At 49.3% G+C, this 25,496-nt stretch overlaps 1 protein-coding gene across 1 annotated transcript; it reads left to right on the top strand.

Moving 5' to 3' along the window:
* The first annotated feature begins 8,770 nt into the window (after window positions 1–8,770).
* On the top strand, window positions 8,771–22,449 carry LOC133494640 (NACHT and WD repeat domain-containing protein 2). Its single transcript, XM_061808650.1, has 8 exons — window positions 8,771–8,785; window positions 9,414–9,585; window positions 11,864–11,952; window positions 14,706–14,822; window positions 16,887–17,090; window positions 17,258–17,408; window positions 17,879–18,468; window positions 18,553–22,449. Exons 1-8 carry the CDS (start codon window positions 8,771–8,773, stop codon window positions 22,447–22,449), a joined length of 5,235 nt encoding a protein of 1,744 aa, XP_061664634.1.
* The last annotated feature ends 3,047 nt before the right edge of the window (window positions 22,450–25,496 follow it).

The raw sequence follows: 25,496 nt of genomic DNA, 5'->3' as shown, positions 1-25,496 counted from the left end.
TTTTTTTCTTTTTTTTTTGCAAATTAGGCAGCTGCGACTGTCGGGCTTGGGGAGGGAGATAAGGAGGCCTTAAATGCTGAATTTAAACGATGACTCGCGAGCCAAAAGGCAGATCGGATCAATCATAACTGAAGCATAGTTAGAAATGTAAACGTGACGCTTGTCTATGCGCACGTGCGCACACAAATTCGCAAGAAGTCCAGTTTGCGGCACCGTGAACGGTCGAGATGGACCAGATGGAATTTTCCCAATCACGCATCCCAGCGACTGACAGTGATTCCCATCCCGTTATTTTGTTTTCATCGCATCCAGAATTTCACGCTGCTTTTTAAATCCCGCCACCCTCACTTTCTGGCAGAATTCCGCTCGGTCGGCTTTCGCAGCGCTAATACGCCGCCTGAGTTTGACACGCTACGGCCTCCCCGCTCCTATAAATACCTCTGTATAACAAGGGCCCGCAAGAGGTCCAACCAGCTGCCAGAAGAGACGCCGCTGCCTTGGCTCGGCTGTCTGCGCCCGGTCGCTCATTAAAAAGAGTACACCGAGGGCCGGCACGGAAACGGGAATCCGGTTGGCAAAAACGGCGCTTTGGTGTAGCGCCCGGGAGGTTTACTAGATGAGCAAAAGCGGAAGAGGAGGCGCAGTCGCTGGTGTACTTTTCAGCTAATTCTGCATCGGCGGCCAATAAACACAAGCACACAGGAGCTGCTGTTGGCCACGGCTCACACCCAGACACTCACGTGCCAAAAGGGGGGGTGGGGGGGGTCAAAACTGCAAATCCAAAGTGATCAGGCAAACCCAATCAAGCAACGCTGCAAAAGTGCAAACTCAGGGAAGACGCATGTGGCCACGTGGACTTTTTGCTCTCATTTGCTAATTGAGGAGATCATGTAAATCATCATGGGAGTCGGTGAGGGGAAAAAAGAACAGTTGGGGAAAAAAAAAAAAAAAAAATCAATGCGCTGGTCGGGTTTGAACCGCGCAGAAGTGAATCAGCACCTGGTGCCGCTTGAGAAGAACCAAGGCCGTGACCAAGCTGAAGGTCAACGACGCCATCAGGAGCCGGCGTCAACGAGAACTGTGTCCCTTTCAAGCCGACTTGGCCGAGACTCGCTATTCTCACAACAGCGGCACGGAACGCCATTGTTGGATGGCATCAAATCTCCGAGGCTGCATAATGAAACCTTTCTCATCGTCACCGTCATCAATTGTGCGGCAGAGACAATGTTTTTGCTTACGCTGCGACGCCGTCATCAAGATTTTCTGCAGCGCTTGTCCGCGCTTCATCCAAATTTGGCTTTACACAGATCATCGTGACGCATTACTTAGATAATTATTTTGGTCCGCAGAGCAACAGCGAGAGAGGTCATTAATCTGTATTTTGTTCCTCCGAGACTGGAACGAACACAATCGATAGTTTTGCTCTCCTGCATAGGGATATGTAATTATTCTTGATACTGTTTTTAGTGACTGTGCGCACACACACACAAAAAAAGACACGACAAAGACGTGATGGCTAGCTTTGGCTACACCTTGAAAAACATATTTCTGGATCGTCTGCCGGTGTTGCTGGCTTTAGAGTGCCTCGTTGTAGCAGGACGGAAGAGCCCCATGGCGGCCCAGTGAAGAGGAATCTCCGAGCAAGCGTTAAAATTCACACAAAAGACGCAACAGCCTAAAAAAAATGAGCCCACCATAAATAATCTATGCTAATCGGTCACCTCCGGAGACGTCTGCTGAGTGTTCAACGGCGCTCGAAAAACAATGCAAGAGTCCTCGGTGTTGTTAAAACACAACAGACCACGGCGAGACGCAATCCCCAGGCCACGTCACGCAAATGCAAGCAGACAAGGTCCTCGCTCCATAAATTCGTACAAATAATAAAGCACACAGGAGAAAGGAGGGATTCCCCCGCCACACACCCTCGGAGACACGCAAAGTCACATGCTCGGACGCAGAAACCGGCCACGGCGTGCTCCTGTCACGGAGAATTTATTCACGCAAGAGGACAGGAGGGATGAAAGCTGCCTTGCTAAAGGGCGTAATGACCACATCTGCGGCCGGCGGCCGACATGAACTGTCGCATCCGAGTTCACCCGCGTGCACGCGCACACCTGAGCCGCTCGGACAGACGCACGAACACGCCGCCGGGGGCTCGTCCCGTCCTCCCGTTACGCCGCTCGTTAGTGCCAACGTGCCTGAGTCAGTTAGAGACGGCGGATGCGGCTGAAAAGATGGATGGTGGTTTCCGTGGCGATGGAGACGCTCTCGCTAATGAAGCGTGCTAGTGGGTCACTTAGTGCTCCAGTGTATTTCCTTCTGAAAATGCGATACGAGCGTTTGAATCACTGCCAGCTGTTTTCGAGGAGTCCACAATTATTTATTCCCAAAATGTCGAAAATGGAGATCCATGATTTGCAACACGCCTCGTGGAAAAGATAAGGACATTTTTGGATATAAAGGATTATCGATACACCGTTACCGTTAGCAGCCATTTTTCAGTCGCGGACAGCAAAATAAAGGCTATTTCTCAGATAGGAATGATTAGGTATGAATTGGTGAATGCGTCGGAACTAGTGCACATCTTTACTGTTATTAGGTCGTATAAATAATAATAGAAATATGGCTTTAATGAGTAGTTGCTTTTTACAAGCATGCAGCTCTCACCCAGTTTGAATTTACACGTAAATGTAAATGATGCAACTTGTAACATTTTTATGAACATCACATGTGTTAAAATATCCAATCCAATGATGCGATGCATTAGCCTGTCTATGGAGATTTGCATCGCTTGTTAGCATTAAGCTAGCTGACTTTATGGCAAGAGCATGTTTGTTTTGATTGCACAATGGGGTATTCTCTCTCCCTCTCTCTTTCTCTCTCTCTCGCTCCCTCTCTCTCTCTCTCTCTCTCTTTTTTTTACACTTTGATTAGTAAACCTTGATCAAATCAGAAATGAAAAACGTTTGATTCGACTCGGACAGCCCAACTCTTGGCTCAATGACGCGTGCACAGACCTCGGCATGTGCTGGCGCCATGTTAGCCTCTCCCTCCAGAGGAAAGTCAACGGGAGCGACGTCGCTAGGTGCGAGCACACTTTCTCTTACGTAAGCAACAGGATACGGCAAAAGGCGAAGCAGCACAAAGGCCAACTGAATGTGTGTGTGTGTGTGCGCAAGATGGAGGAAAACTAATTAGCGCAGCGTTTTAAGCATCACGGGGTACAGCCAGAGACGACTGCCACAGACAATCCGAGTCAATCCCCCCCGCCAACTCGGTGGAGAGAGCAGAGGCATGCTCTGACATCGTGCTTTATCTCAGATGGCCTTTTCTCTCGTAAACACACGCAAATTGAACGGCGCAAGTGCTCACACCAAATAGAGTAAAAGTGCGAGAGTTTAGACATCAAATCCGTGAGGACAAAAAGGAGGGAGAAAGACAAGTGAGGCAGAGCTGCGGGGACTTGGACAGCGGCATTTGAATAGCCTGCACGCTTATCTTTTTTTGCTTTTAATATGCAAATTACTCAACAATTGAAAAGTGGAATTGCGTCTTGTCAGTAGCATTGGGAATATGCAGCGTGTGAGCCCTTTGAGACGCTTTTGTAATTAAGGGCTGTACAAATAAACTTGACGTGGCTGCCACCGACGCTTAAAAAAATAAAAATGAGATTCTCCGATCATTATTGCAACACTACATCCCAAACGCACAAATAATAGCAACGTGGTTTATTGCGCTCGCACAAGCTCCGGATCTGAATAAATCATCGCGCGGGGTTGCTTTGCATCCTTTTTATGGTCTCGTTTTGAATTTGCATAAGCAGACAATAACCATCCAGCGACATCATACGACGTACATCAAAGCCCATCGCGGAATCCTCGTGAATATCCAAGGCCGGGTTTAATAAAAGTGAAAAAAAAAAAAAGGCTGGATTATTTTTATTCTGAGCGTAAATCTTAAATAGTATATATATATATATATATATATATATATATATATATATAGCACGTTAATAGTGTATTAACGTGTTATTAAGGTTCACGTGCAAATGAAGGAAAACAACTGCTGAAGAAGCACACGTAGCATGAAATGTGTCACAATGTTCAGATCGTAAAACAGCAGAAGGATTATTAGGCCCTTCGCGTAATCGGCTATTCTTTGCGGGCTCGCTTGCGTCTGCGGCGCGGCGAGTTGAACTAAGGCTAACATGCCGGGGACTGTCGTGTAAAAACACACCCAACCATTCCTCACGGTGCTATTTTTAGAAACCCACTTACTCCTCATTGAACATAATCATGGGGCGAGTCTCAAGGAGGAGATTTTTTTTTTTTTTAAACGAATAATCACGCCCGTGTGCTCGCAAACCTGAGCAGGATCGATTTCTAATTTTAGCTCGCTTGCAGCGCCGCATTTGCGGCGCACGAACAAACGCGTCTCCGAATCGAAGAAATGAGGGCCAAAGAGGATGGTGGGAGGAGTTTATTCATTACAGGTCATTCAGAATGATTTTGTTTCATGAAATTGGATTGGTCCTTTGGGCTTCTTGCAGCACATGTAATATGGATGTTCGATTGTTTTTGTCCAATCAAATTTCAGCCCCTTTGCGTTGCCGTGTCAATCTAATCCGACCCGTGAAACCAAAATCCACCTTTGTAACTTCGACTACATGAACAATGGGATTGTTTCTCTGACCAATCAGATTTCGACTTTATCTTTACGGACGTAGGACCGCCCCTCGATGACGTCAGTGCTTTTTTTCCCCGTCCTCTGATTGGCCGATCGGAGCAAGCCAAATGATTAACTTTCATTCTTGTGTTTCTGTCACGTTAGCAGCTGGAAGCAGCCGTTTTTCACACTGACAGGATTGCCAAGACAACATTCCCCAAGTTATTACGCTAATTAATTGATGTTCAGACATAATCATCTTTTTTAAGATCCACCACGCTATAAGGCGGCAGCATTTTGTCAAGGGCGCACTCGGGATGGTTTCTATGGGCCGATAAATGAGCGAGCACGTCAAGCCACGCGGGGGACGTATTAAATCCTTGATTTGTTTTCACGTCACCTAAAACCACTGGTCTATTTTTATGTGCGCACTGCTTGTACTCAGCCATTGAATGCATTGCCCAAGGGCACCGTTGCCATGTTGCCAATTTCTGCATTGAGAGCCGTCGGCTCCACGCTCACGAAGGGCGCGCGGGTAAAGTCACGTCACACTTAACACGGGAGCGTAAATCCAACACACCCCAGCATTCGCAGGCGTCTCCGAGGAGAGATACCTGAGGAGCCGTGCGACATCGTCATAGCAACGGGCTCACGGCCTTCTTATCAATTCCATCCGAACGGCTCTCGGGCAAAACAATTGCAGGCGCCAACGATCTGCGGCCGCGAGAGGGGTCGGCGCACGTCTTATGTGGACGTGATTGAACCAATCAATACGAGAGAAATGCGGAAATGGGTGCAGTCAGGGCTTTGTTTTTTTTTACACACGGGGCAAGTTTATGCAAAAACACACGCAGGTCCAGTTACGATCCATCTTCAATTGCTGTGTTTGAGTCTTTGAGACTTCCGCTATTTGGTTTTCAGGGCTAGCCTCGCTCATGAGTGGAGTTCAGGACGGCACCTGCTTCAAATAAAGGTCCAGACGTGGCACCGGTGCACTCCACGAGTCGAAAACTGTGCAGTGGCTTTCTCCGCTCTTCCACGGCTTCTTTCAGTGATGTGCGAGCACTCGCGGCAGACAACAAGGCGCTCTAAAGCCTGTCCAAAAGGAAGAAGCATTTTTGGGGTGTGGCTACACTTCATTAGCTAACCGGACGTCCCATCGACACCAGGACCAAGGTGCTCGAGTTCAGGTATAGTGGGGCACGGGTGTCTATTGCCAGACTCCAAAATCCAGAGTTGATGGTGTGAAACTAACATTCAGATGCAGATATCGATGGGCACCAAGGATGTGCCCGATTTTCAGCTAGAGCTAACAAGTGACCTAATGAAGACTCATCTGTCGGTGCCAAACTGTCTCCATCCTGCGGGAGCTCATTAGCTTAGCATCTTGCCTGGAATAAATGGCACACCGCGTCCCTCAGCTTACTCTCAACGCTCGCTCTCTTGTCGTGTCTTTGTCAATGGCGGTGCGCTTCAGATGAGCAGCCAAATGCGGCGCTTCCAAAAGAATTTCAATCCCAGGATGTGGCACCCACTTTCCAGAGCCAACGGGTGCCGAGCCAGGAAAAGATCTCAAACTGGCCATCCGATAAAGTCCCCCACTTTTTCATTCACTTCATCAACAACTCAGAGTATGCAAAGTGGGGAGGGGGGGGGGCACCATCTGCCACTCCTTCACAATTAGCCTTCTCAGCCTGACAGCTAGCGCCGGCTTTTGCTTGGCGCCGCGCATCGAATCCGCGGACGACGCGAAGCTACGCAGCGTCCTGCGTCCTGGAGGCGTCTTTTGACAGCCAACCGATCGGGCCCACCTGTGGAAAACTGGAAGTGGCCCTGAAAATAGAAGCCCTCTGCGCCGCGATCGCGTGAGACCGACAGACAAAAAAAAAAAAAGCGTGCTCACGGCCGATGCGACGCCAGAGGTTAAAGAGGAAAACATGAAAAATTCAAAGCTCGCCGGGAAGAGCGGCATTGTGAGCCGTCTGAACGCACACCCGTTTTATTCAGCATCAGCGATCAAGGACCCGGCACATCTCCACTCGCGGGAATTTTGCATTTATAGTGTCTTCATTTCCATTCACCTAACGCGGTTAAGGATATATTTTAAGCCGCGCCACCTTAGAGATTTTGCGTCGGAGCGCCGAGAAGTACGTCGGAATCTCGGAAGACTACAAAGGAGACTCCGTCTGAATGAGTCGGGATCAGCGGGGAGTGAACGTGGATCAGAGCCCAATCCTTCTCTTTGACACGTGTATTATTACGGCTGCATGTGGCACGGCATCCTTTTTTGCTTTGTTTCTTTTGTTTGGAGGGTAACGATTCCATTTCAAGTACAAGACATTGGGATTCCGCATGCACCCGTTTGAGGCCCACTCGAAATTGATGCCTTGCTTGTGCGCCGTGTGACTGCTTTTCACAACGTGAATCCAGACAATTCAGAGAGCCGTTAAAACGACTGTATTTCGGCTGCGGTTTTGAGCATAAATGAGGCAGCAAACGTACTGTACCCAGCGGAACCTTGACTTACATTTTAATCGAGCATGACTATAATGATGACACCAGTGCTAACTTCTTAGCAGACATTCTGACTCTGTGGTCTTGAGAGTGAAAACAATGCCTACATGCTTTATTTTCGGTTTCGATGTCCACGGTTGCTCAGGTTTTTTTTTTTTTTAGGATGAGGAAAACGACTACTGCCGCCTGATGGTTTGGAGGGGTATTACATCTGACTTCACATGCTAGCTGCTGTGCTCTGTAGTGTAGCCATGCAGCCGATGCAGCAGTCGCGAGGTTCGACTTGGCGGTACAGGATGCGATCCGCATTCAACCAATGACTCATGAGTGAAATAAAACCGTGGCAGGTTTTCAGCCAACGGCGAAGAAGAGGTGTGCACGTCTCGATTGTTACGCTCCTTCCTCTGCAAATCAATTAGCGCCAAAGGTCACAGCAGGAGCTCAAACAAAAGTGCTAATTAGCAAGCGATGAAAACAGCTCCTTGCGCACCAAAATAGCCACAAGATACCTTACCCAGGGGGCTTCAGACTGGCCACAAAAGGAGACAGAGCGGTGGTGGAGATGCAAGTTGCCCTGTAAACAAATATAGTCGGTCTTACGGTGTGCTCACTGGATCTGTTGAAGTCCACTTCCACTGATCTGCCGGCCAGAAACGGCTGGCTCTCATTCCATCGTGCCGTCTCCTGGGTTTTGCGTGACATCGCACGTGCGAATGCAAACACTCGGGCAGCAGGGGGAGATGTACTGTATTAATGCGCCACTGGCTCATGTATGTGGATGTAAGATTTAAGTTCAATATTTGCTCCTCGATGTGTTGCTACGTCAATCTAATTAAAAAAACTATTTTCGCAATGGAAGCATTTCTTGAACCGATCAGATTTCAGATGCATCTTCAGAGGGCCGGTGCAACATATTTCCATCTTTTGATTGGTTGGCCAGGGCAAAAACTGTATGCAAATACACCCTATGTATCTGGTAAACAAAATTATTGCTCTTCAAATCAAAGATTCATCAAGAACGCACAAAAGTCATTCATTGATGTTAAATCAATGGAGTGAGCAGTCAGACTTTCTGTTTTTTCAAACTGGGTGACTTCATTTAAAAACTGCCAGAAAATATTGTATTACATAAATGCAGAGTGGCTTTTTTTTGGGGGGGGGGTGGAACATGCGTGACTCTTTTTGCAGTCTACCGTTAGACACAAAAGTTGCGTTTCCTGTCAATAATGTGCACGACCTCAACCGACTGAGGTAGTAAAAGAATTGACATGTTGATTTGAGAACTGGTTTTAAAGCATAAAATGCAATTCGAACATATCCCAATGCAGTCCCCGAGGCGTGTTTCTCACTGAGCGACGGGGGGGGGGGGGGGGGGGGGGGCTTTATTTTGAAACGCCCAGGCACTTCCGGCTCGTTTTTTGGACGACCTGCCGTCTCCGTCGGCGTCTGCCAGAGCTCCTCCGCCGTCGGCTCGCAGAGGCAGCAGGATGCGACGGGTTGCAGCCCAGCGAGCGGCGAGCGACCACCCCGATGGGCGTTTTAGCCGCCCTCTCGCCGCCCTCGACGCTCGGATCTAAGCCCCGGCCGCAAAATGAAGCGGATGAATGTGAGCACCGCGCGAGCCTGTCCTCCAGCATCACTTCTCCTCCCGGGATGCGGCGCAGTTGTCCCGTTTTATGGGGATTTGGTGTAGAGTTGAGCTAACAACTTTTCATCCGTCGCCCTCCACTCCCGCCCTAACAACCACTGCCGGATTGACCAACTCTTTTTGGAAAACCGGCGACAAGCCTGCGCCTGTTTCCAGCGGAATAAGCACCTTTTTTTTTTTTTTTTTTGGGTGGTTATTCGGCTTTGCGAGCATCCTCTCTGGGGTGTGCGAATACGGCCGATGCTTGCTTGCGGTTGTGTGTCGTCTCGTTGCCTTTTTGTCTGCTTGGCGTGAAAATCCATGCATGCGTCCAAGGACGTGCACGCACACGTTACGCATGCACCGTGAGACGGTATAGTACGCCGCATCCTACTTTATCCTCTCACCCATGCCACGTTGAATGATCTTTTTGCTGTCTGCATATGATTCTTCCGGTTCCATGACAATTTCCACTTTGAATCCATCTTCGAATCCATTTTTTTTCCCTCTCTCCTCCTCGTTAAAGTTGGTTCACAGTGGCTTGAGCGAGCGCGTGCGCGCGCCCTTCCCCGCACTAAATCCCCGCGTGTGTTTGTGTGTGTGGTAGCTACGCTGGAAGTCGACCCCCATGTGGCCGTCGGGAGTGGGCAGCCGGCAGCCTTGCCCCCGGGAGTCGGCGCTGCGCAGGGCGGCCATCAGCGGCAACGTCCTGGCCCTGCCGCCGCACCACGTCCCCGGCGGCCGCAGCGTCCGCGTCTTCATCTGTGCCAACCCGGATGGTACGTAAAACGTGGGCTCCCATCCCCCCTTTTTCAACATCCCTTCTGCAATTGAGCGAAAATTAAGATTGGAGCAGTTTAACCACCTGTGGCCTCACATCCCTCCACTTAAAACACCTTTGTGGTCTCCACCACTCGATTCCACATGCAATACGAATTATTAATCGTCTTCATTTGTGAAAATTGCCACAACACGTTTCCCTTGCTCAGACCAACCAATCACAAGATGGAAAAAGGTTGTGAAACTGAAATCTGAGTCGCCTAAGCCTGGATATCGGACTACTGCCACGGGACACGGTGGTCGTCTCCGGTGCTCGGGAGAAGACATTCATTCAGTGATTCATTGAGCCATATTCATATACTTTTACTTTGATACAGCTCGCAAGATGGCAAAAAAAAAAAAAATATCGGGTTGGTTAACAAACTGGTGCTACGGCTAACGATTTCATCTGTAAACTTTGGTTTGCGTGCGTGAATAATTGTTGACAACGGCAAGCACAGAAGGAGGTGATGCGGCGGTCACAATACGCGATCCTATTAGTCGATGTCAAGGCACGCTGTCGAAGAGCTGTCGATATGTCACACTACACCAAAGATATCCAAAAAGAATCAAACATCCTGGACTTGATTTGGGCCAAATCGTTGGTCGGGGATTACGTTAAACCACAAGAAGTTTGGTCAAGTCCGGTCGGGCCCGATCTAGCAAGTCGCCGGCGATCACTAATCGGGGCGATATCGGGGCTGGTCTGATCCACGCATTAAAAAATTGTTCAAATTAAATGGGACACGGAACGTAGAACAGGGCAGAGAAATGCAATGAAATCAATGAAATGGACTGTTTGTTGAGGGTCATTGAATACAATTGACTGCGCACCACTTGCCACATGTCGCGGAGGCCATCAAATTAGAACGTGTAAAGAGTTGAAATGAAGCTCGTGTTAATGGAAGGAACAGGGCGTCCAATTTGCTCCACAGCTGCGAGCCCAGATGTTCGACAGACTGACGTCGGCCGCGTCGCTCTCATACAAACGCAGTCGTAGGCGGAGGCAACCTCAACAGGCGGGCGTCGCGGAGCCGGCCTTCGGATCACCTGCGGGACTCTCGAGACGCGGGGGGGGGGGGGGGACATCTGGCCTTCACGGATGGCCGCGCCGCGCTGCTCGTGGATCCGCCTACGGCCCCCTCCGGGGTCATCTGCTTTCAGTTCGCTCGCTGGCTTTGGGCAAACGCACCGATGCAAAAAAACGAGAGCTCCAGCTCCTGACATCCCTCCCCAGGCCACACCCCTTAAAGGCACACATCCCACCAATACTCAAGTACCTAGAGTAATTACTTTTGAAAAAAATAGTTCTTCACACTCTCACTTCTTTTATACGAGTGATTCTGAAAGTATGGTACCAGAACTACGAGAGGAGTGCTGTGCAAGCTCCATGTAGTGGTCCACAAAAGAATCACTCAATGAAATGTTCCAGTGGCGAAACAAAAATATACAACAATCGTTTACAGCGAGCCGCCGTTTTATCCATTAGTGGATTTGTTTTCAATCCTTTTCTTCTTTTTTCGGGGAGACCAAACCATAAACCTTTAATTGCCGCTTATTCAATCATTTTTGGGTGTTAAAAAAATGATCATTGAGATGATGAAGATGTTTGATGCAGTTGTTCCCGCGACGGAAAGAGACGCGGCGCCGCGGCCATTTACGGCGCATTATCGCCGCGCTTCAATGTGACATTTCGCCGTCCAGCTGTGGGCAGATGCGTGTCCGGACGCAGCCCCGGGCTTTGCTAAAGATAGACGGGCGAAAGATACGTCAGACTAAATTTGCCGGCTGGGCGAGGGGCGTTCCGTGCAGGTCTCCCTGTCGGCCATGTTTTGTTTGAACTGTCCATCCGCGCCCTCCGGGGAGAGCGACTGCGCTTGTCCAAATAGATTACGGCGAGTGTTTGGAGGGGCGGAAAAACAGAGATGGGAGGAAAAGCCGGACACAACGGGGAGGCGCTGGTTCGCGCCGCGGGACGATCCAAGTCAACATCTCGATATGATCGGCGCCCGGATGACAATATGGAGGCAGCCAGCCTAGCTTAGCTTGTTTGCGCCTCAGCCCACATGTTGCCTCACCTTATTTTATCCTATTAACAAAATTGCCAAATAAAAAAAACAAGTCCTGGAAAAAAAAAACATTGGAACCTGAGCCGTTTCTCGTGCTAACCAATTGCCACCATGCCGAAAAGAAGGACGCTACATCAAGCTGATGAAATCTTCTCTCCTTTGCTTCCAGACACAGAGGCAGAAAGGAATGCGCTGAAAGAGCACGTCTACCCCAAACTACGAGACTTCTGCAGGGAGAACTACGGCATTGAATTCCAGGTTAGTCACATTAGCTGTGACTTCCCATCACGCTCCTGAGGCTGCCTTTCAGTTTTTCGTGAGCCTGTCAGTTTGCCACGTGAAGCACTCGGGACCTTAAGGGACCCCCCCCCCCCCCGGCGCCGCACATGTCGGTCTACTGACGTTTCAAGCGGACAGAAGGCCAGCAGTGATAAGGCGCCCGGCAACGAAGGCTGGCACGAAATCTCGCCTCGGATAAGGCGGGATGACGCGAGGGCTTTTCCCTGAGCCACCGTCGCTCTCTCTATCGCCGCGGCCGTCGAGCGCATTTGCATTGCAAATCAACATCGGCACGCGCTGAGCGATCGCTATCGGAGTTTGTTCGACAAATCCGGGAGAGCCCTCGAGCGAGCCGGAGATTTGGGCCTCAGATAGTTCTTGGAAAAAAGCGAGGAGCGATTTGTGCGCGGCGCCCGATCGCGGTCATTCTTAGTCAGCGCAGGATTGCAACACCAGCGTTTGGCTCTTGTGCTGAAGAAAACCGTTTGAAGTCATTGCGAAGAGCGTTAAGTCGTTCACTCAAGGGCGTTCGTACTCGTCAGCTGGCATCCAAGCGTTGGCTCGTGTTTGTCGAACGTGTGTTTCAGGGCTAGAGGGATGGAAGAGGGTCTCGCCCAGCTGTGCAAATTTTAGATCGGCACAGGTTTTTCAGTAGGTAATTAGGATCAAAGGGTGAAGCTATTCTTGAAGGAAGAGAAAGGCCGGCACATTGGAAGTCGGACAAGTTTCCTCAATCACGGTATGTAAATTCATGCCATGAACAATTTGTGGCCTTTCAAAGTCCGACAGGCAAGTCTGAGTCCAGAGTTGCGTGGCCCCGTTCGTTTCTGGAGAAGCAGCGGATTTTGAGGCGAATGAAAAGCTTTGTTGGATTATTTCTTGGAATCCCAGTTTAACTGAGCACATTTGACAGTCTGTTTTCCACAAGACGCGTCGACGTGATTTAACGCTCGCGCCGGGGAAACAAACAAACAAACAAACAAAAAAAACATTTAGGAGGAAACAGCGCAGAAGTCACACGTCACTCGGGATGACACATTTCAGAGCCGCGGCTGCAGCAGGACAACGAGGGGCGCGCGTCGCTAGAATTCCTCGCGTGCGTGACGTATGAGCGCGCGGTGACGGCCGAGGCGAGGAAAATGCGCAAAGACACTTTTGGCTCGGCAATCCGCAGCCACGTGCCCGTCTGGTGATTCAGCTCGCCGTCATGATGCATGAGCATGAAATGATTTATGCAGAAGAGCCGCAAGTACTCGCTGCCCCCACCCCGCACACAATCAGACCCGGCCCTCCTCACCCACGCCACGTGACACGCTGGGACCTCGGCGGAAACCGGTTTACTGGAGTTGGATTGTGAATCACTGCGGCGTCCTGGCAGCGCGATTCCAATTGCTCGTCATATTAGCTTTGATTTAACACTGGTGCCATTACAAGGCGCGCACACGACCCCCCCCCCCCTCCCCATCCCTGATCCGCAGTCTCTTTCCGGCGGCACACACTGACACACATATGCCCGGCTGATGAAATCCAAGTCTCCCCGCCTCACTTTGCTCCCGGAATCTTCTGCCTTTGGGAGGACGGAGCGGGATCCAGGCAGATGATGAGGGAGAGAACGGCGGGTGAAAGGTGGCCACGGGAATCCGCCGCTGTGGACAACCGGCAGAGTCCCACGCGGTTTTGCTCGTTTCCCAGCTCATGACTGTCTTCATAGTCAATCTCGCTGCAGAAACTGATTTGCCAGATTTGGTGGTACCTTGACCAACGAGTTGAGTTGGTTATGTGACCGAACTTCTGACTCAATTGCTGTACTTTTTAGTTTTTCCAGCATTTGGCCTCCTTCTCCGCGAGTAATACGAGGGCTGTATTGCCTTTGCTTATATCGTTAATAAGAAGCTTACGATATCTACTTTGGGGAAAAAAAAATATTTTGATTTCAGGCCTTTTCTTTTTGGGTTTCATGTGGCATTACCCCAATGTTGAATAGCCTAACATCCAAGAAACGGGGGAGGGGGGAGAAAGATTTTCTGCATTTGACCTGCTGCAGGAAAAACTCCCTCCAAGGGCGTCAGAAAGCCGCTTAGCAGAAGCTGCTTCGGCTCTTACGTAAGCAAGCGTCGTCTAGGGCAGGAGTGGGAGAGCGCTAAAGAACGGGAAGATTTGGCAAATTGGCATGAAGGAAAAAGAGATGAAAGCTGCCAAATCGTGTCCCATAGGAGCCCTCTCTTCATTAAGGAAAAAACAAAACAAAAAAAAATCTTCAAATGAATTTCCTGTTCGCCTCATTTATGTCTCCTTGCTTACCTTGGATTGCTGCCTCGTTTCTGAACTGCCCACGTTCGCCTTCATCCTACTCTCCGTTCCTCCACCCGGCAATGAAAAGCGGCGGTCGCGGCACGGATTTAATCAGCCTTTTCTCTTTCCGCTCTCTCGCACGCGAGCGCGTCCACCGAAGAGATACGGCGATTAATTTAGGCCCTGATTACAACGCCGCCGTCGCGGTCACCTGCGAGAACCCGGCGGACACCAGTCATAAACTCGCTCCATTTCCTCCCTCGGCCGCGGATCGCTAGCGCGGGGCAGATCGGTGACACTGATACGCCATACGTGATAATCTGCACGAGGCTGCGGCAGTGTCAGATTTCGGCCCTGCTTGGCGATCTATATTCAGAAGGAGTCATCCAGCAATTTCTTTTTGTTTGTTTGTTGTTGTTGTTGTTCTTTCGCTGGCTCAGGTGGTGGACCTCTACTGGGGCGTGGACCCAGAGGAGTGGGACAGTCCAGAGCTGCAAAGGCTCAGGATGAAGCTCCTGGAGGAATGTCTGAAGACGTCAGCGGGACCGTGCTTCGTTGTGAGTACGGACGCTGGCATTCGATCGTATTGAACACATCCGCCCGGTTATTAAAAAAAAAAAAAAGTAAAAAGGAGACTTTTGCCAAAGAGTCACGTGGAGGCAGCTGCAATTTTACGTTCGGCAAGGCGGCAAAGAGGGGCGTGCAAGAAGGGCAGAGATGACAGGTAGAGTAATGGATGCTGAATTATTCAAATCGAACAGATCTTTTTCTGGAGGTTGAAATTGAGGTGAGAGATCACACGGCGAGGTAATGCATTATGGGTAGGCCATCAACCCGGCAATCTTGAGAACATAATCCCCCCTCGTCTGAAGGAGTTTTGTATCCCCACCTGTGCTCTTCCTCGCCTTCAATTGCATCGTGGCAATCAATTGCAATTTGCAGGATCCGAAAGTCGAACTCGGTCACAGTCATCCGTTCTCAGCGCCACCAACGTCGTCATAAACTTTCAAAAGCGGGACGCGCCTCTACCTTGCCGGAGGTAAAAACCCCGACTGGCCGCCATCCCAAACGTTAACCGCAAAGAAAGACGGTTATTCAAAACAACAACTTCAGCATTGGTAAACGGTTGGAGCGCGAGGAACGAAAAACACATTTCCAAGTACCCTCCCATGTATCAAACGTGTTCATATCGCCACAATTCTCAAAATGTCTCCGGTGAAGACTCTTCTGTCCTTGTCCGGCTTTGCACGTAATACAAGTCGGGCGCTGTTGGGCTAAATGCGGAGTGGAAAGCGAGCGGCGCAATCGCGCTGATTTTGTTCACGTCGCTCAGACCGCGATGGCGACCACCTTCATCCTGACTGACCCTGAGCATCGTCGCACCACAGCTGAGGGCAAATACTAGCCGCGACGCACGTAGCACACTCAGCGGCTGGAAAAAGTCCACACGTTCCTGTTCGACCGGCAAAAAAAAAAAAACAGCGCTGATCATCCCCGACCTTTGGATTTCCCGTTTGATACCGCAACCGTGTTCCCGGAATGAATTTGCAAAGTGCGCGCGAGGCTCGTGTTTTTATGGGCGGCATCGACCACCCCTCCCGCCGCCGCCGCCACCACACATCCAAGTCTCCCCAGGACACACCTGGACGAGGGGGGCTTGCGCCTAATCTGTCAATAAATTTGGTTTCCATGGTGATTGCGGAGGTTGGCATGGTGATAGTAAGAACGACAATGAGCCACAACTGTCTTGTCTTCAGCTCAACGATGGTCTCAAATTCCCCCGTGTAGAAAAAAAAAAAAAGGAAATCAAATACTCGATAAACGCCTCAAGGACGCGTCTCAGCTCTAGTGCTTCCACTTTTTCGACCACCCCCCCACCCATCTGCCAGTGAAAGTGGATAGTTGGGGATAAAGTAACCTTGATTTTTGTTTTTTCTTCTTCCTGCTTCTCCCGCCGTTATGTTCGTGTGATGTAAGCCCCCCCCCCTGCAATTCAAATATCAGTCAAGGAGCAAAGCGTTCGATGGAAACTTGAGTGGGATGCGATACTGTACACAGTTGCAGCTTCAGACCATGCATCGGATCAATATATATTCTTTTTTTGATCGATGAACCAAGGCATGTTTTTTTTTTTCTTTTTCTTTAAGCAAACAGCAGGCTCATCGGGAATAGTCAAGTTGGGCGAGAAAATCATGGAAGCACACGGCGGGGTTCATCAGGTCTTTTTCATTTCCCGGCGCTTGATTCTCGAACACGGCTTTTATTCCCCTGGAATACGCGCAACGCGGACAGACGTCAATATCGCAGAGGAGGATGGCGAACCGAACTCGAGTCGGCCTGTTGCCTTGCATCTGCTCCCAGTGCGATTGCCAAGGCAACCGGCACAAGCCCGACCGGTCACGGTTCAGAGGCACCGTCGCCAACCAAACATGCGATTCGAGTTTTGCCAGTCCCTCGACTTGGACTTTCGTGGCTTTGCGCAGACGTTACGAGCGCGCTGCGACACAGAATGTAAAGATCAGCCAGTCGTATTGCTATTTTCAGCGTCGTGCTTTTTCATGCCTTAATTCAACTGGCGGTTTGCCTTGCTCGCGCCTCCCTCTCCCCTTGCCATCCTTCAGGGTTTGGTGGGAGAGAAGTACGGCAGCATCAGAGTTCCAGGGGAGGTGGAGTCGGCGGAGTTCGAGATGATTTTGGATGCCGCGGTGGAGGCCGGCCTGGACACACACATCTTGGACGAGTGGTACTGCAGGGATGAAAACTCTGTGCCGCCCGCATACTACCTCAAACCCAAAGCCCAAGTGCTTAAGAACTACCAGAACTCAGTGAGTGCATCTTGGGATGAAAAGCATCAAATAAATGCAATGGTTTTGTAAGGACAGTGCAGAAAGCGCACAATTAGTTTCACATCAATATTCGGATGTCAAGCAGGTGACACGAGTCTAACGGGGTGAAGTCAATTTGTCTCTATCCTGCCTGCCATCCGACTTAGATGGAGTCCAGCAGTGCAGCCAAAACCAAGAACGACAAGGCCTGGAGGAAAGTGTCGGAGGAGATCAAGCGGATCTTTCGTACGGCGGTTCTGCAGCTTCAAGAAAAGGGGACAATGCCGAGCACTCAGGCCAAGAAATTCCTTTGCTCTGGTTAGTTTTGCGTTTTTTGGCAGCTTATTCCTAATTAGTCATTGTTTTCTGCGGGGATCCATGCGCCAACTCCTGGAAGGCACAATCTTTTCCTTCCGAACCGGCGTCTCTGGGATCTAATTAGAGGCCACTGTGTGAATAAAGCTACACCGGGGACCGGCAGAATTTTGGGTCGGCGGGTTCTTTGTGGGGAAGTCTCTTTTACACTTCATTCGCTGTTATCATCTTTGGCTCCCCGCTTAAATGAGGCTCAAAGGATCAATGTAATCACTGGCAAAAATGGTTACTAAAGCTTTTCCGATTATCTTCCGAAAGAACTCTGTTAGACTTACATATATCTGGGGATGTGGAGCGGTTTACTCAAGCTCCATCTTTCAGCAGTGTCTTATGAGCAGTTTACGGGGAAATAGTAGGTTCGGGGTTTCCACACGCAATATGATCCCGTTGTTCTGTTTTCCCTGTTATTTCAGCCTTGGAGGATGAATTAGACTTTGCCCTCGGAAAACAAACTCCCGCCTTTCTCAGGAAATGCGTCTGCTACATTCGCAAGATTTCAAACTTTGACCGCTTCGCAAAGCTCCCGGAGATGACCCGCTACATGGACATTGTGGTGAGCGGCGATCGCATCATGCGCAATCAGGAGGCCTACGAGCGCCTGCTTAAGGTGCGCGACGAGTTCATACCAACAGTGGTGGCCGCATCGAACCTCCGCGTTTACTCATCGGTCACACACTGCGACATGAAGCTGGGATATTCCCAAGAAGTAGAAAGCCACTATGTGGAGGGACTGTGCAAACAGTTCTACGAGGACATGGTGGATATCATTCAGGCTACAGTTCAGCAGAACTTTGACACAGAGACTGACCCGCTGTATGACGAGATCCTGCAGCACCTGTCCCTTTGTAAAGCCTACTCAGCACTGCACGAGTACAAGACCGAGTCCTTGGATTACGTGCAGGAGTACATTTTGCCATCTAAGGGGAGTAGGATGAGTCCGCTTGTGGTGCATGGGGGACCCTGCACGGGAAAGACGTTGCTACTAGCTGAAGTTGCCAAACAGGTGAGACATTGTCAGTGTCTTTTCAACAAAAGAGGAGGTGTTTGGGAATTTTAAATGTATGTATATGTTAACGGTGTCTTTCAGGCCTACACATGGTTGCAGAAAGAGATGGGCCCTGAAACAGATCCTGTGGTCATTGTCCGTTTCGTCGGTTCTAGTCAGCCCTCCACAGACTTGCGCACACTTCTCCAGAGCATCTGTGAACAGATTGCAATAAACTACCGCTGCTTGATTCACTTTTTGCCTAACAAAATCCAGGAGATGAGGGAGCTCCTCACCAACCTGCTTGGAGAATCCTCCTTTCACAGGCCCCTGGTCATCATCCTGGATGCCCTGGAGCAGCTGTCGGATGCCGACGAAGCTCGCAAGCTGTGGTGGCTCCCCATACAACTCCCTCGGACGGTCCGGATTATAGTCTCAACGTTGCCCAATAAACATGGAATACTGCAGAAGCTCCGACACGCCATCCACGATGAGTACTATTACGTGGAGTTAACACAGAGGGACCGCAAGATCTGCAGCCAGACTTTAAAGCAGCAGTTACTTGGCGTAAAAAGAAAGGTCACCTCGGGCCAACAGATCTATGTCAACGAGGCTTTAGCGAAGTGTACTTTGCCAATGTTTGTTAACCTAATTTACAGAGAGGTGGTCCACTGGAGGTCTCACAAAGACGTGGACGAGAAATCCTTGTGCTCCACTGTACATGAAAGCATAGAACAGTTGTTCTATTCGGTCGAGAAGAAGTTAGGACAACGATTTGTCTTCAGAGCATTAGGTTACATCACCATGACTAAAGCAGGGTTGACCGAGGTTGAGCTGGAGGACATTCTTTCCCTGGACAACATAGTCCTCGGTGATGTTATCGTGGTCTCTTACCTCAAAAATCCCTTAAGGATTTCTTGTGACTTGGTAGCAAGGCTCAAAGAAGAGCTGGAAGGTTATCTGGTGGAACGTCAAGTACGCAACGTCACCCTGATGGTCTGGGCCAACAGACATCTGCATCTCATTGCCCAGAAGCTGTACCTGAGCAACGAGGAAGACGTCCATCAAATGCACAGCCTCCTCGCAGAGTATTTCTTGGGGGCGTGGTCAGGGGGCAGGAAGAAGATCTTCACCTATGACAACAATCATTTTACATCCCAAAATATATCGCACCATAAAAATCCCCACCATCAACAATCCCATGAGAAGACGTCATCTGACAAATACTCATATGATAGGCAAACACCCGAGCAGCCTTGGGTCTTCCAGTGCAACCTTCTCGAGCCCGACATATTCTTCGTCAACCACAGGAAGATGACGGAGCTGGTGTTCCACCTCACAAGAAGTGGCCGCACCGATGACCTCATGTTTGGTGTCATCATGAACTTCAGCTGGCTGTACACGATGATAAAGATCGGACAGTTTGAAAAGGCTTTAAATGATATCGACTTTGCTTACAGCTTCACCCAAGAAAAAGAGCTGAAGTTTCTCTCCACTACTCTCCGGAGCATCAAGGTAAAGGTCCTGAAAAGCCCACCATCGCTCTCTGCAGAACTGCAGCAAAGGCTTCTGCCAGTTGTCACCTCCCTGCCCAAACTTCGACACCTCCTCCTGGAGTGTGACAAGGATGGTCCCAAGTACTGCTCCATTGTGCCTCTCCATTCCTCAATGGATGTCACTTACAGTCCAGAGAGGCTACCTTTGAGCTCAAGCTACATGCATATCGTGGAGATCTTGCCTACCCTAGCACCAAACATAGTCCTTGTCGCCCTTGAAGATGGATCTGTCAGCACATGGGACATTGAAAGTAGACAACTGCTACGGCAGATAGACACAGCGCGATCTGTTGTGCTGGGAATCCGGTTAACCACAGATGAGAAATATCTAGTTGTGGCCACCACTAAAAACACCCTCCTTATATATGATAATCACAAATCCTGCCTTTTATCAGAAGTTGAAATCAAGGGCTCCAAACATGGCGGCATAACCGGCGGGGTGGCCTTTATCAACGGCTTCACTTTGTCCACTCATCACGCTTTAGCTTGGCTTGAGGCCAGTAAAGACGTCAACGTCATCGACTTACTTTACGGCTGGCCTCTCTATCAGTTCCACTGCTGGTACGAGGTGACTTGTGTCCAGTGCTCGCCAGATGGAATGTATGCCTTCTGTGGACAGTACCTCAACACTGCATCCATCTTTCATCTGGGAAACGGCGACAAGTTGGCCACGGTTACCTCTGAGTATTCTGGGGGGTTTGTCAAGTCCATTCTTGTCCTAGATACGATCAACCAAATGGTGATGATTGACAATGAGGGGAGTCTGTCGGTATGGAACACCAAAGAGATCACCAACCCGCGTCTGATGGAGGACTACGACTGCAGAGGAGACGACAGTGAAGTGGTGAGCATTGAGCTGTCGGAAGACCAGTGCTCAATTCTCCTCTGCAAGGCCAGAAGTATAGAAGTTCTCGATACGAAAGTATGGAAAATGGTGGAGAAGTTTAAAGCGAAACGCAGCGAACGCTTTGTGGCTGCAGTTCTTTCCAAGAACGGGCAAAGTATCGTGGCCTCAATGGAGAATACGTCTTCAATCTTTGTGTGGCGGAGAGACAGCGGGCAGTGCATGGCCAGCCTGATCGAGATATCAGGGGCCATCGTTAAACTCATCAAATCAGTCCACCATAACCTGCTCCTTTCTGTCGCCAGCAGTGGAGTGCTGTCCGTCTGGGACATTGATATCATCACGGCAATGTCCAACATCGACAAAACGGGCAAGAAGATACACACGTTGCAGCTGTCCGGCAGAGAGGATTATGTGTTTACCATGGACGGTTCGGAAGCAGTCCACAAGTGGAACTTTAGCACCGGATTCATCGAAACGGTCTTCAAGCACGAGGGCATGGTAGAAAACTGCGTGCTCACGTCGTCTGGGGATCTAATGGTGACGTCAGATGACAAGTGCAGTCAGTACATCTGGCAAACCAACTCTGGGGAGAACATTTTTCGCATCAACGGACAGAGAATATCCCAGCTGCTAATCACCCACAACGACCAGTTCGTTGTGTCACTCTGCGAGCAAAACGCCTCGAGAGTCTGGAGACTCGCGACGGGCCACAAAGTGTGCAACATCTTGGTCAGCCTCCAGAACGCAGTGATCACCACAGCCAACACGTTTCTCGTGGGCACCTCCAAAAACAAGCTCCTCGCCGTCAGCTTGTGGTCCGGCAGCGTTTCCAAGAAGTTTGTGTGCGACGACGGCATCACCATCGTCAACTTCAAACTTATTCCGGACATTCCTGACTGCGTCGTGTTCATCACATCCACGGAAACCGTCTTTATTTGGAGCGTGGCAGACGAGGCTGTTTGCAGGCGTGTCCAGCTGCCGGCTAATTTCCTCAAAAACCTGGAGGACTTTCAGATCTCGCCAAACGGCAAACAAGGAATCGTGTCCAAAGGAGACGAGAATATTAACGTCCTGGACCTACACAGCGGGAAGCTGAGGCTCGTCCACGCCGCCGGTATCATTTGGCGGCAGAAGTTATCCAGAGACGGCCGCTACCTTGTGTACATCTGCTTCCGCAACTGCGAGGAGGACGACGATGCCGGTGTCGTGTCCAATCTGATTGTGATGCGACTGGCGGACGGGAAGAGCATTGGCACGTGCTCTTTGTACAAGACACCCACTTTCCTTTCGCTCTCCCAAAGAGCCCTCAACATCATCATTGGCTTTGAGGACGGCAGCATCGGCACATACACCGTGGTGGACCGGGTCGACGCCGCCCTCAAAATCAAGATAGCCACGTCCAACAGCCGACAGATCGTCAACAACGCTTCGCAGAAGGTCCGTCCCAAATGTGGCAATCATTCCTTTAAGACCATTGCTGACTGCATCTGGAGGGAATCGACAGAGGTTTTCTCCAGGGACAGTCCGATCAACGTGTCCGACTCCGGCGAGGGCGAGTCCACCACGCCGACAAAAAAGACGGAGCTGCTGCAGTGAACAAAAACCATATGTGGTGACGAGGTTGAGAATTTCTGGAGGGTTGTAGTTGACTCTTGTTTACAGCCACGTGATTCAGCTGCAAATGTCAGGCGTCTGACTATCTATCCGATCTAGTAGCTGCACCGTTTTAGTTGGTTTTACAGTCAGACGCTCAGAAAAAAAAGTACATAGCACGACTGAAGCAAATTCTGAGAGATACGACTTTGCCATTCTGTGTCCTTTCAGCGTTTGAAGAACAAATGAGTTCAATGTATTTGTGGCGGAATGCCATTCCTGTCGTCTCTGCCACTTGTATTGTTCAATAGGTCCGTTTGCATTGCGTACACGACGCCGCCGTGTTCTACAAGAAGGCATTTTTATTTTATATACGTCGGACAAAAAGTGTGCAAAAACCAAACGTAACAACGTCTCTGTTTGGCTGCTGCAATTTGTGCAACTCTTTCAAATGTTCAGTTGTGCTTAATGCAATCAAAGCGAGTGCCTGGAATTTCTCAATGTCCTTTACGTGCGGACTACAAGAGTTACGAAAATGCAGGGAATTTGTAAACACAGTACAGTGCGTACGCGCACAAAAACACGGGCTGCGGCATTTCGTGGAGGGTTTACTGTTCCGTTCTCGTGTGAGCTGTGTGAGCGCCGCTAAGGAGCAGATAGTGTAGCATAGCACCATGCACAGTCACGCCTTAATCAGTGTACAGTAGTCGCTTGGGGTTCTAGTGGAGTTCAAGTGATGAAATAGAAAAAGGACAATTAGTATAGCGGTTTAGACACAAGGTGGAAGCACTTTATTGGTGGTTTGTGAGGAATTGATTCCAATTTGCCCGAATATACTGAAAAGCGAAGCTCTCAATTTACCACGTTCCAAAACAAGATACCGGATACAAGCGGCCCAAATGAGTTTTCTCCGCCGGGTGTCACTTAGAGAACGGGTGAGAAGCTCGGTCATCCGCGAGGGGGCTCAGTGTCGAGCCGCTGCTCCTCCGCGTTGAGAGGAGCCGGATGAGGCGGCTGGGGCATCTGATCCGTGAGGTGTTCCGGGCACGTCCCACCGGAAAGAGACCTCGGGGACGACCCGGGACACCCCGGAGAGACTGTGTCTCTCGGCTGGCTCGGGAACGCCTCGGGATCCCTCCGGAAGAGCTGGAAGAAGTGGCTGGGGAAAGGGAAGTCTGGGTATCCCCGCTGAAGCTAGGATCCCTGTGACTCCACCCGGAGAAGCGGTAGAAAATGGATGGATGGATGGATGGATGGTATTATTATTATTTGAAGTCACCTAGCGTTGTCTTCGCATGATTTTTTTCCAGAATTTGCCAACAGAAAAAAAAAAGCAGGATGTCCAGGCACGTTTGGGTACGCACGGTAGAAAACTAGTAGCAGAAATAACCCAACGACGAGAAAACGACTGAATTGCCGGCTGTCCTTTTCAATCCGCACAACGTTGATATGACAAAAGTTTTTGGAGCGCCTTTACAACCGAGCGAGCCCCGCAGGATGCGCGCCGGCTGTTAAGGTCCGGTCAGGTCGCGCGTGTAGCGTAAACTCGACAAGTACTCTGCTCACCTTGACCGACTTCTCGAAGGGCTATTCCAGTAAATTTGCTCATTTTCAACCGTTGCGATGATGGCCCTCGGGATTCTTTTGAAACAAGGTAGCAGTGTCAAGCTTTAAAATATCCCCCGAAGAAGTTTCTCAAGAATATATAATAATATGATATGTAACTACCAAAGTCCTGATGGTAACGTTTTAAACGAAGCTTGTAACGTAATTATATTGTTGCCAAATTTGTTTCAGTGTTGGACTGTGATTTTGTTTATGATAAAGAGTGCGATATCTCTGTTGAAAAAAAAATGTTTAAAAAAAAATAATGTCCTGCCCTAATATACTGGAATGCCAATTTAAGCGTATATTTGAATGTGGCCAGCTGGATGCCAATAAACGGTATTAATTGTATGTTAAAGTTAACTTGAATGACTTTTAATAACTTCTATGTTTGCAACTCATAGTTGACATACTGGTGATGAATGTTTCTATGGTATTCTTTGTATTGTCAGGGTTGATGACCTGTTTAGAGATTTATATTTTCATAAATGTTGTACTTTGTTACAGAGTTGTTAACTGGAACTCGAGCATTAAAAAAAAAAATAAAAACGTGTCCGAAGCAATATGAAATTAGTGTGTATGCATTGTTTATATGGAACATTTTAATTAAATAAAACAGATGATTTTTTTTTTTTTTGCCTCCATATGATTACTACGCCTGGATCTTCGAATGACATTGAAACGTGTCAATGACCTCGCGTGTGTACACACACACACACATCGTAGTGAATTACACGGTTGTAAAAGCTCGGCGGCAAACGCCGGACAAGCGCGGCGAATACTTTGCCTGGCGCCGGCTGACATCGCCAATCGGGATGAGGCGACGCGTGTGGCGCGCACACGGGCGCACGCTCGCCAACAAATTCCGTGATGATTGGCCAATGGAGACGCTTTGAGCCGCCGTTTTGATTTCCCTGCGGCGTCACTCTTCAGCCAAGCCGTGGGCCTCGTCTCCACGGCAACATCAGGGCCTGAGGCTTGGCCACACCCTTCGTCTCCACGATGGCGAGCTCACGTCTCTAGGGACTGCCTGCCACCCTCACGACGAGGACTGCATGCGCACGCGCACACACATACACTATGATATATATATATATATATATATATATATATATATATATATATATATATATTATATATATATATATATATATATATATTGCAATTTCTCCCAGTTGGAAATTACAGAGTTGTCTGAATTTTTCATGGTAGGTGCACATCCACTGTGAGAGAGATCATCTAAAAAGAAAAATCCAAAAATCACATTGATTTTTTTTTTTTTAACCATTCACTTGTGTGATATAGCTGCAAATAAGTATTTGAACACCTGAGATAGCCTCTGTTTGCCATTACAGAGGTCAAACGTTTCCTGTAGTTGTTCACCAGGTTATGCACACACTGCAAGAGGGATTTTAGCAGATTTTCTATCGGGTTTAGGTCTGGAG

The sequence above is a fragment of the Syngnathoides biaculeatus genome, chromosome 21 (assembly GCF_019802595.1).
Source record: "Syngnathoides biaculeatus isolate LvHL_M chromosome 21, ASM1980259v1, whole genome shotgun sequence".
In the NCBI taxonomy this organism is placed as follows: Eukaryota; Metazoa; Chordata; class Actinopteri; order Syngnathiformes; family Syngnathidae; genus Syngnathoides; species Syngnathoides biaculeatus.
This window is presented reverse-complemented; position numbering and strand designations above follow the sequence as displayed.

Coding starts and splice junctions, on each gene's coding strand:
- LOC133494640 (XM_061808650.1), top strand. Junction 17,091..17,257: donor TTAAGAACTACCAGAACTCA/GTGAGTGCATCT, acceptor CATCCGACTTAG/ATGGAGTCCAGCAGTGCAGC. Junction 17,409..17,878: donor CAAGAAATTCCTTTGCTCTG/GTTAGTTTTGCG, acceptor CTGTTATTTCAG/CCTTGGAGGATGAATTAGAC.